Here is a 12,294-nt window from a genome sequence, read left to right on the forward strand (position 1 = left end):
ACAGCGGGAAGGTATACATTCAAGCGGCAACCTAGGAAGAGCCCGTGTGTCCCTATGGCAGAGCCAGGCACTGCTCTGAGCCACTCAGCCCTTCTCCTGTGAACTCAAACGACTGCCGAAGCGAGCAAAAGCGAGTGAAAGACTTCCTGGGTAGAAGACTGGCTCCTGGACGAAAACTGAATTTGGCAGACGGAGAAGACTCTGGTTGGTTGGTCGCTCTTTCGCTCACTTGCTCTCCCCACCATTCGCAGTCTGAGGACCGGAGGGAGGAGCCTTCCTGCTTTCCTTCGCAGCTCAAGCGGGGGCTGAGCAGGCTGGCAGACGCGTCAGGGGGTGGCGACCATGACGTAACAGCGCGCGGCGGTAACTTCGAACGTTCCCAAGCGCAGGCGTGTTGGAGCTGGTTCCGAGCGGCTCAGAGTCCCCGCGCCGCGATGAAGCGCACCGTCCCGCGCAGCACCCTGAAGGGTCTGGTGAAGAGGCAGAAGCCCCACCTGCGCATGACCGCGAATACCGACCTCCTGGTAAGGGGCAAAGCTGGCAGCTGCGCTGCGGACGGGTCAGTCGGAGCAAGAGGGGATTATGGCGCCCGGCGCCACCCCCTCGCCCCACGGCTTGTCCCTGTCTCCCTGGATGGAGACACGGTGGCGGAGATCGCGACAGTGGTGCGCTGTGCAGGGCAGTGGCCGCTGGCTGCGCGCGCAACAGCCCTGCTGGACTGGACCGCAGATCCGTCTGTCCAGCCGCCCGTTCCTCGGGGTGGGCAGCCAGAAATTCCGCGGTGGGGCGTGAAGCCTGCAGTATTTAGGGAGAAGAAATGGGACGTGATGGCATAGATTCCGAACCAGGGCCCAGAAAGGGATCCTGGTCTCTGGTCCCTTCACCTGGCCTACCAAAGCCATAGATCCCATTCTGCCCCATCGTGTTAATTGAAGCCCCTGTTGTTCTGCCCTGCCCTGTCCAAATGTGGCGTTAGGTGATGTGGGTCAGACTGCTTCCCCCTTTGCAGTTGGCTGATTAATTCCTGCTGCCTTCTCGTGTTCTCCAACCGCCTGTCACAAAGCATAGCATGCTGGGGGCCAGGGGTGTAGCAAGGTTGGAGTGGGCCCAGAGACAAGATTTTAAAATGAGGCCCCCACTCACTGAAGCTCAGCTCATGAAATAATTTTTTTTTTTAATGAGGCTGAATAAAAGTTTTTCTAAATTGTGGACAATGCAAGTCATTTAGTGGTACTAGAGAAAGACATGCTGTTCTGGTAGCTCCAGGTCTTAACACTCACATCAATTTCGGAGGATGAATACAGCTGAAGGAAGCCCCAGGTGGGTGCGCAGCTGGGGGAGTCAGTCATGTGACTTGCCTCGGGGGGCCCCCAAGGCAGGGGGCCCCCAGACAACTGTCTCCCCTTGCCCTATTATAGTTACGCCCCTGCTGGGGGCAACCCAGGTATCTGATGAGTGAAGTGCCTTGGATGTAGACTGGCTGCCTCCTTGTAGCCATCCACACACTAAAATTGCTAAAAGTGCTCACGGGTCTCTTTATCTCCAGATTTATAACTACTACTGTGAATATTTATATACTGCTCTTCAACCAAAGTTCTCAAAGTGGTTTACATAGAAAAATAAATAATACATAAATAAGATGGTTTCCTGTCCCCAAAGGGCTCACAATCTAAAAAGAAACATAAGGCAAGATACCAGCAACAACCATGGGAGGGATGCTGTGCTGGGGTTGGAGAGGGCCAGTTGCTCTCCCCCTAAGAGAATTATCACTTTAAAGGGTGTCTCTTTGCTCAGTAAGCAGGGGTTTATCTCCAAGAGGGGTTGTTTTTAAACGAGGGACTCCTCTGTTTTCATGTGAGTGAGGACTGCTGTAATAACTTTTGACACCCTTCTGACACCCTTCTGACAAAACGATGTATCCCAAATACATACATTATTTTACTGAACTCCGCAGACATGTTTCAGAGCATTGCAGAAAAGTGATAACGTCAGAGAACATGAGCAATGAAGCTGTTCTACATTGTTAGGCCTGGACAACTTGTGGCACCATATTTTTCGGAACCCTATAAGGTTTTTGTGTAGACATATCCTGCGCAACTTGTGACCAACCGAATTAATACTGCTCATAATCATTTTGTTGCCTGTCTAGTACTGCCAAAAAGGGGGGGGGGGGCGGGGGGGAGCTGCCGAGAAATATCTGTACAGCTACCAGCTCTCGTGTCTGGAAATTAAGGCAGGTAGCAAGAGCAGGTGACTTATGTCCTTGTTGCTGCTGTACATAGGTGGTGGAGTGTCACTTCTTGGTAGGTTACAAATTATGTAGGCTTGCACTTGTAACTTTTTCATGTGGAATCCTGTGCTGTACTCAGATCTTGATGAGCTGAATGTATATGAGGCTATTGGCTAAGTTCATAATAAAGCAGGTATGGAGCTTAGTGTCAACAGTATGCTGATGACACAGCTGTACCACATCTCTATTTAGCTGGGGTTGGCCAGGGTGGGGTGAACTGCCAATAGTGTTGCAGTGGGCAGGGAGCAAGAGAAAGGTGGAGTTCCACCAAGTTGGAACATCCTGAGGGATCAGGTGTTCAGGTAGGCCCAGCTCAAGCTGCCACTGCCTGAGCATATGCCTACCCTTTTCGCTCCAGTGGAAATAAGCTGCTATCTTGTGGCACTTCTCCGCAAGAGCAGCCATGGCAGCAGCAGGATGGCCACCCAGCGCCTGCAGCTGAGATGTCTTGCCTGTCCACAGCCCCAGAAGGGCCAAGCTTATCGCTCACAACCAGGTTCAGAGTATGCGCTACACAATGGATGGACACAAACTGACCCTGGTCAGCGGCCCTAGTTATGTTGGCCACATTGTCAGTGACCGTGAAGCCCCGGCAAAGGTTTGGCTGCCTGGACAGCCATTTCTCCACCTGGACAGCCTTTTCATGGCCACCGACAGCTTATCTGCCATGTGGGCAGTGTCCAGCACTTCTACATGCAACACACCCCACCTGTGTTTTGCTGTGTGGGAGGGGCTGCCCATGCCACCAGCAGCAGCTGTCTCCTCACTCTCTTGCCCCCCCCCCCATGCACCTTGAGGGACAGGAAAGCAGTGTGCCTCCCACTGGGACTGTCCCACAGGTCCGCAGTGAAGTGCACACTGGTGTCAGGTGCTGCTGTGTGCAGCAGCCCCGACGTGGCCTCCTTGCATGCCCAGTACAGGGAGGGCATCACCTGCCTGAGGGGATCTTGCAGAAGCTGGCATTCTCCACCGCCTGGAATGGCTGGTCATCCAAAGCGATCTTCTCTCCAATGGCCCAGGTGATGAGATGAGGCTCTGGCAAACAGATTGCTTGCCCACCGACTGTACCCACTGTGCAGGCAAGTTGCCCTGCTTGGGAGCAGGTGCCTTGCCTCTATCAGAGGACACACCAGGCCTATTGCTTCCAGCAGGAGCAGGGACTCCTGGATGATGCCGTCACAGGTGCTTCAGAATCTTCATCATCCCAAGCCACTTAGAATCCTTAACCCTGCTGACCTGTGTCCTGCAGGGGATGCAGACAGCATGGTGTGGGTCACCAGGATGGAGCTCAAAGTGGTCCCAAACCATGCTGCTCTCAGCCTGGGACAGTTTTGGCGGTGGCGGTGGCACTGGGGCTGCTGGTTTGTCCTGGAGGCCATCACTGCCCTCTGTCTGGGACTGAGAAGGCCCAGGAACAACCGGAATGACTTCCTCCTGCTCAGTCTAGGCAGTGGGTGGGGGTGAGTCATACTGCTAACAGGGATTGGGGAAAATGGAGAGAGCAATCTGAGAGCAATCAGAGCTTCTTCCCTGACAAGGGAGGACCCCCCACTACTTCTACCTCAGCTACCGCAGGTGGCTGCGCTGAGGGGCCAGGCTGTGAAAGAAAGATGAGTCTGTGCCACAGCAGTGAGGACGACTTGGGGAGTAGGCCCCTTTCGCTGTTGTCCACAATGACTAGCAGAATCACCCTCCCTCTGCTTGGCCTGGCTCTGCCTTGCACCCTCCCAGACATTTCAGGATTTCAAAAAATGTAAGTCCTAACTGATGGGGGCGGCAGAAGAAGAAGATTTGAGGGTGTGTGATGTTGGAGGGGGTCTCTTTATGGTCTGTGTGCCACACACAACACTATAGCACTGTGGTGTACACATAGAAGCTATAAAAATTACTCTCCCCATAAAGAATCAGGCTTTATTTGGGGGGCTGTTTTTGGAGAGGATTATTTATTTTTACGTTTATATCCTGCTCTTCCTCCAAGGAGCCCAGAGCGGTGTACTACATACTTGAGTTTCTCCTCACAACAACCCTGTGAAGTAGGTTAGGCTGAGAGAGACGGGAATGGCCCAGAGTCACCCAGCTAGTACCATGGCTGAATGGGGATTTGAATTCAGGTCTCCCCGGTCCTAGTCCAGCACTAGGTCTAAGTGAAGGGGGGGCAAAGAAGGAGAGGGGATTACTGTGGCCTCCCTGTAACCACCCCTCCTGTCCTACAGTCCTGCTGCCCAATCTCTTCCTTCCCCAAACTAGGCCCTATTTAAAGAACTTGTAAGTTCTAACAATGTGACCAAGTCGGTGGGGTGGTCTCACTGAACTGGCATTTTTAGCTGGGGGCTTCCAGCAGTGTCTTTGCCTGGAGCCTGCCAGGCATCAGTCCTGGAGGCACTCTTCGGCCGGGCAGCCAACGGGACTCGACAGCTGGGGGGAGTGCAGGTGGGCACCATTCAGGCACCCACCCACCCATCCAAATAATTTAATTTTTAAAAAGACATATTTCTGTCTTTTGTTTCTTTTTGTTTGTTTTTTCCTTTTTATGGAAGAAACTAGAATATATTCAGAATGGGGGAATTAGGGAAGAATGGAGAATATAATTAGAAATTTAACCTTTAGAAATGTGGTTGCAATATTGATAATATTTTTAAATTTAAGGAATAAGATTATTGGCTATATTCTATTATATGACATTAAGTTTTAAAAGGATTACATATCGAGATATTTTATTTGGAAGGTTCAGTGTCTGAACTTTTGGTATTCCCAAGTCTTGGTCTGAGCATTTTTGAACAATTAATTGAAGTTAGCTTTAGCTTCTAATTGGAATTTAGTTTAGTTTAGTTTTCATAAAAGAAAATCGAACATGTGCAACACAGTACACAAACAAGTTACAAAAACAAATGTTTCAGAAACTTGGTGAAATTATAGCAGTAAATGTAGCAGTAAAGTGTAGATTTCGTGTGGCATTTTTCAGGGGAAATACCCATCTTATAGGCAAGTATATAAAATGCTATAATTTACCATGTTTCGCTTTTCAGGCATCTCTGGCACCAAGACACACGTTTAGAGGGCTACAGATGTGCTAAAGGCTTGTGTTCTGTATATGTTTGCTTATAAGTACAGTCCGGTAGAATATCCTTCATTTCTTACCACTCACCCCATCCCCTAAGAATGCTGGTGTTCTATGAAACAGCCACCATGTTTTCCAGGCAGGTTGTTTTGATAGGGAGAAACAAGTGGAGTTTAGGAATAATTGTGCCTCTTTAGGAATGTGGATGCTGACACTCCAGAAGTGAATAAGTTTAACACTACTTTCACTAAGGATACATTTACTAATGATACGTTGGTACAGATATTTGTTGAGTTATGTATGTGCAAATGCTGTCTTAGCAGAAGACGTAATTTTCTTTATTTTACAGAGCATTTTATTAATTACTCCACATTAACTTAAATATTGCATTGGTAGATTTTCCCCCCCATCATTAATTGTGAATTCTTCTTAAAAGATACATTTGAACTTCTTACTGTTTCTGCATCGATTTGCTGAAGAAACCCGGACCATGGCTATTGAAGATAAGAGCAAAACAATTAAATATGAACATGTTCTGTCTTCGGCAAAGGTAAATACAGTTAAAAGCTGAAATTCCCTCTTGAACCTTAATATTTAAACATAGCAAGTTTAACCTGCATGCTCATTTCTATTAAATGTGAAGAGCATGTAAGGTTCTTGTACTACAATTAGGTTTGTAGTACAGGTGGCCCTCGTTATTTTCAGGGGGTCTGTTCCCGCCAATTTCTGGGAAATTAACCCTATGGGGGATTGCTGGGTTAGGTTCCTAAGCACAATGAAGTGTGCTGAAAATCACAAGAAAAAGCAGGAGGGAACAGAATTAAGCTCAGTGCTCTCTAGTTCTCCAGCAAGGCCCTCAAACTTCCAAATCCACCAATTTTTGTTCCTTTTTTAGGGCTGTAGGGTTTTGTACAGAACGACACAAAATGACTGAGCACTACAAAATGGTGGCAGGAAATGATATCAAAAGTCATTTCTGGCCACTCAAGAACCGTGGATAGGTGAAAATAATTTCCACCTCATGAATAAAGAAACTGGGTCCCTATGACCCAACTGCAGGTATGCGGGTGCTGGGACCATGGTAATGAGGGCCACCTGTACAATGAAATGGGAGAAGTATTGGTGTAGCACCAGTGCTTCTGAAGAGTTCCAAACCAATGCTGCACTAGAATGTGTTTGTGTGAATTTCAGTTACCTCCTCTTTCCTATCCATCTATACTAATATAGGGAAGGGTAGAGAGAGGGAAGGAAGGAAGGAAAGGCAGTGAGGTCATTCACACAATCGAAAACTCTGTTCTACCTGGGTTTGGGAGCTGTGTGTACTCCCAATTTTTGATTGTGTGGAAGCAAGGTTAGAGGAAAACCTGGGTAGAAGTGATTGTGTGGAAGCAAGGTTAGAGGAAAACCTGGGTAGCTTTTTCTCCTACCTCCTACACATAATAGCAATAGCAATAGCACTTACATTTATATACCGCTCTATAGCTGGAAGCTCTCTAAGCGGTTTACAATGATTTAGCATATTGCCCCCAACATTCTGGGTACTCATTTTACCGACCTCGGAAGGATGGAAGGCTGAGTCAACCTTGAGCCCTTGGTCAGGATCGATCTTGTAACCTTCTGGTTACAGGGCAGCAGTTCTACCACTGCGCCACCAGGGGCTCTTAATCACTTCCACCCAGGTTTTCCTCTAACCTTGCTTCCACACAATCAAAAATTGGGAGTACACACAGCTCCCAAACCCGGGTGGAACACAGTTTTTGATTGTGTGAATGACCTCAGTAACTTGCTGATGTGAATGGCTTCATTTATTTGTCTTACTTACGAGGTCTGATTGATCAGTTAGGCTGATCTTGTACTGGTTCAGGAAAGCATGTAGTTCTTGTGCATTTTGAAGAGGCCCTTATGTTTCGCATCTCATTTAAATAATAAATCAGTGTGTCATGCACCCAGGACAGGGCCAGTTGGAAGGCTACTCTACATATGAGGTGAAGGCCCGAGAGCATAGCGAACAGGGATAGCAAACAGGACGTAGGAGTTTTGCAGGAGTTTAGCGGGAAGTGTGCGGGGGAGCCTAGATCAAGCCCCTGTGATCACAAGGAGCCTGGTGGAGGCAGAGGTCAAATTTCTAGATATGCTAAATGACTGTGCCCTAGAACAGTTGGTCATGTAACCGACCAGCGAGAAGGCGAGCTTGGATCTAATTCTGAGTGACACCCAGGACCTGGTGCATGATGTCAGGGTCATCGACCCTTTAGGGAACAGTGACCACAATGCCATCAAATTCAGGATACATGCAGGGAGAGAATCACCAAGGACATCTAACACGGACATTTTGAATTTCAGAAGATGAAACTTCTCCAAAATGAGGAGTATGGTGAAAGGAAAGCTGAGGGGGAAAATCAGGAGAGTCACTTCGCTCCAGAGTGCATGGAGTTTACTCAAAACCACAATACTAGAAGCCCAGTTAGATTGTATACCCAAAAGGAGGAAAGGTACCACTAAGTCCAGGAGGATGCCAACATGGCTAACGGATACCGTCAAGGAAGCCATAAAAGGGAAGAAGACTTCCTTCCGAAATTGGAAGGCCTGTCCAAACGAAGAGAACAGAAAGGAACACAAACTCTGGCAAAAGAAATGCAAGGTGACAATAAGGGAGGCAAAAAGAGAGTTTGAGGAACATTTAGCCAAAAGTATCAATGGAAATAACAAAAACTTCGTTAAGTACATCAGAAGCAGGAAAACTGCCAGGGAGGCAGTTGGACCATTAGACAATGAGGGAGTGAAAGAGATTATTAAGGAGGATTTGGAGGTTGCAGAGAAGCTGAATGAGTTCTTTGCGTCTGTCTTCACAGCAGAGGATACTGAGCATATACCTGTTCCTGAACCAGGCTTTTTAGGGATGGAGGCTAGAGAGCTGAGTCAGATAGAAGTGACATGGGATGATGTTCTAAACTGTCTGGAAAAACTGAAAGCTAACAAATCACCAGGGCCAGATGGCATCCATCCAAGAGTCCTCAAAGAACTCAAATGTGAAATTGCCAACCTCCTTGCTAAAATATTTAACTTATCCCTGAAATCGGGCTCTGTACCAAAGGACTGGAGAGTAGCAAATGTAACACCGATTTTCAAGAAGGGATCCAGGGGTGATCCGGGAAATTACAGGGCGGTTAGCCTAATGTCCGTTCCAGGCAAATTGATGGAAAGCATCCTCAAGGATAAAATTGTAAAGCACCTAGAAGAACAGGCCCTGCTGGGAGTGAGCCAGCATGGCTTCCGCAAAGGTAAATCTTGCCTCACCAACCTTTTGGAGTTCTTTGAGGGTGTCAATGAGTGTGTGGATCAAGGTGATCCAGTTGACATAGTCTACCTGGACTTCCAAAAAGCTTTTGACAAAGTTCCTCATCAAAGACTCCTGAGGAAACTTAGCGGTCATGGGATAAGGGGACAAGTACATGTGCGGATTGCTAACTGGTTGAAAGACAGGAAACAGAGGGTAGGTATAAATGGAGAGTTTTCACAATGGAGGGAAGTAAGAAGTGGGGTCCCCCAGGGATCTGTACTGGGACCGGTGCTTTTTAATTTATTCATAAATGATCTTGAAGCAGGGGTAAGCAGCGAGGTGGCCAAATTTGCAGATGATACCAAACTCTTCCGGGTAGTGAAATCCAAAACGGATTGTCAGCAGCTCCAAAAGGATCTCTCCAAACTGGGGGAGTGGGTGACAAAATGGCAAATGAGGTTCAATGTTAGCAAGTGTAAAGTGATGCACATTGGGACGAAAAACCCCAACTTCAAGTATATGCTGATGGGATCTGAACCGTCGTTGACTGACCGAGAGAGGGATCTTGGGGTCGTGGTGGACAGCTCGTTGAAAGTGTCAACTCAATGTGCGGCAGCTGTGAAAAAGGCCAATTCCATGCTAGGGATCACTAGGAAGGGGATTGAAAATAAAACAGCTAACATTATAATGCCCTTATACAAAACTATGGTGCTACCACACTTGGAGTACTGCGTACAATTCTGGTCACCACATCTCAGAAAGGACATTGTTGAACTGGAGAAGGTAAAGAAGAGGGCAACCAAGATGATTAGGGGCCTAGACACCTTTCTTATGAGGCAAGACTACAACACCTGGGGCTTTTTGGTTTAGAAAAAAGACGACTGCGGGGTGACATGATAGAGGTCTATAATATTATGCATGGGGTGGAGAAAGTGGAGAGAGAGAAATTCTTTTCCCTCTCACACAACACTAGAACCAGGGGTCACTCCATGAAATTGATTGCCAGGAGGTCTAGGACCAACAAACGGAAGTACTTTTTCACACAACGTGTGATCCACTTGTGGAACTCTCTGCCACAGGATGTGGTGACAGCCAACAACCTGGATGGCTTTAAGAGGGGGTTGGATGACTTCATGGAGGAGAGGTCTATCAATGGCTACTAGTCAGGATGCCTCTGAGTACCAGTTGCAGGGGAGTAATGGCAGGAGAGAGGGCACTCCCTCAACTCCTGTCTGTGGCTTCCAGCGGCATCTGGTGGGCCACTGTGCAAAACAGGATGCTGGACTAGATGGGCCTTGGGCCTGATCCAGCAGGGCTTTTCTTATGTTGTTGTCTCCAGGCTCTAGAATGCTGTCCTGGTTTGTGTGTCTGACATCTGTGGCTGCTTTTAAAAACAAAGACTTTATTTGTCCAGGCTTTTACCCCTTAGGGGTTGCCAATCTCTCTGCTCTCCAGCTGCTCCATCTTTGTCTTTTTCATGGCTTCTGCCTTTTGGGGTGTTAGAGTTTTTATTGTGTTAATTCATTTTAATAATATGATTTTTATGGAATGTTGTATTTTAACTTTTGTAAACTGCCTTAAGATGAGTTTTATGAAAGGCAGTAAAGAAATTGAACCATAAAATAACTAGCTAAATAAATATAGTTCTAACTTTATTTGAAGAAATAGACTTGTGTACAGTACCTGAAAGTTGTGCTTTCTTTTTCCAGATAACTTTAAAGAAGAGCCGGGGCTAAAGTCAAGAAATACTTCTTCGCCCTTTGCTTTATGTTTATGCCATTACTAACTTTTCAAAGTATCTGTCTGTGTCTTTGAGCATTGTTGATCTTGTGTGTTCTGAGGTTTAGAAACTTATAAGAAATATCTGACTTTTGTCCTTCCATATTAAGTTAAAGCACAATTAATTTACACAATGGCTTGATTTAGGTAACTCATAAAAGAAAATCGAACATGTGCAACACAGTACTGCAAACAAGTTACAAAAACAAATGTTTTGGAAACTTGGTGGAATGATGTGTAGCAGTAAAGTGGTTTCTGACCCCTTTTCCTTGCTTATTCATTTACCATACTACTTGTTGTGTAGCAATAGAAAAGGAAGGTGGTTTTGGAAGTTAGAGGTGACAAATTATTTGGCCAGAACTGGTGGTTGCAGCAGTTCCTAGGAAAGGGGCAAGTATTGGTCTGTTCCTTCTCTTCTTTTATCAAAACAGCTACAACTGCTGGAGCTGGCTAAAGGAGTGGAAAACCTCAAATCATTATTTTCCTCCTGTTCTCCTCCCCCCCCCCAATTTTTGGAAGAAGCAGCAAATCTGTCATCTTCTTTCTCCTTTTATATAGGAAAGATAGGAAAAAATGTAACTGGAAGCCTTGGGCCCATGCCCATTTCTTTCTTTCCACAGCTAACAGTACCCAAGAATACCAACCGCAGACTTCTACCTTCAGTTTGTTCATTCTTATTTGGAATGTTGTTCTAAGCCACTAAGTACAAATCCTTTAAAGAAATAGAAAAATTGCAAATATGAAAAACTTGTTACCAACTTTTAAAAATGAAAGTGACTTGCTTTCTAAATTGTTGCATTGATTGTGTACTTATGCCACATAAACACTTTGTAGGGGACTATATAACACTTCTTGCAAACCAGCACCTTGGTAAAGTATTTTAAAATAATTCATTTTGTATAGCTCTGCTGTCATCAGTATGTCCATTTGGGTGAAATAAATTTATTTTTTGAAGGGCATTCATTATCACTCTTTCAGAATGCATGTTTCTTTTCTAACTATAATGTATGGGTGATTTTTCTGTTTAATTAAAAAATATCTTCCTCTTCTAGAATTGTAATTTTACACTGTAACACTAAAAGCATACCAAGTTGTCACTGCTGACAGATGTAGGGCAATTAAGAGTTTCCTTTTTAGAAATTTTCACATAAAGAACAGAAACAACTTCTGAGCTTTCATATATCTTGTTAATGAAGTCAGAAAAGAGAGAAGCTAAATGCTCAGTGTTTTGACAGCATTCTGAAGATGTCTCATTTTCTACCCTAAAAAGTGTCCTCCCCCAGGCATACAGCATAATTAATCAACAACGAGTGATCTACACTGTGGAGGTTATGAACAGAGATGTGCAGAACCAGTTCAATAGCAAACCGGACCATCGCAAAATGGGCTGGTTTGAGCGGTTGAATTGTGAACCAGTTTGAGCTATATGTTGAAATGACTGGCTTAGCTGATCGTTGCAACTGAACCAGTTCAAATACCCACGGCTCAATCCAAATTTGGTCCAAACTGCCCCAACCAGTCTGTGCACACCCCTAGTTATGAATGCATTATTTTTACTCTGTGCAGATACGTTTATAGAGTAATAACAGGAGATCTATTGTAGCAAAATAGAAACCAGCACTATTTCCCCCTCAAAGTAACTATTCTAATAATGTCATAGATACAACAATAAAGTGTAATAATAATAAATACCACCCCCACCTACCCCCATTGGAACGTGCTGTTACTAGATTATCTTGCTGGCTGCTACACTAAAAGGTCTCAGTGTCTAGAGGAAATGTGCTATGAAAGCACACTTAAGAATAGTTGCAATGATAGTGGGGAAAATATGCTGTTGTAGTAAAATATATTCCATAGCTATGGTCTAGACATTAATAAATACATCCC

The 12,294-nt window shown here is 45.7% G+C and overlaps 1 protein-coding gene across 1 annotated transcript; it reads left to right on the plus strand.

Moving 5' to 3' along the window:
* Positions 1–311: 311 nt before the first annotated feature.
* Positions 312–11,366, plus strand: CENPW (centromere protein W). Its single transcript, XM_053285557.1, has 3 exons — positions 312–524; positions 5,785–5,898; positions 10,338–11,366. The coding sequence occupies exons 1-3, from the start codon at positions 435–437 to the stop codon at positions 10,362–10,364; spliced, it is 231 nt and encodes a 76-aa protein (XP_053141532.1). The 5' UTR covers positions 312–434; the 3' UTR covers positions 10,365–11,366.
* The last annotated feature ends 928 nt before the right edge of the window (positions 11,367–12,294 follow it).

Source organism: Hemicordylus capensis, chromosome 1 (genome assembly GCF_027244095.1).
Source record: "Hemicordylus capensis ecotype Gifberg chromosome 1, rHemCap1.1.pri, whole genome shotgun sequence".
NCBI lineage: Eukaryota > Metazoa > Chordata > Lepidosauria > Squamata > Cordylidae > Hemicordylus > Hemicordylus capensis.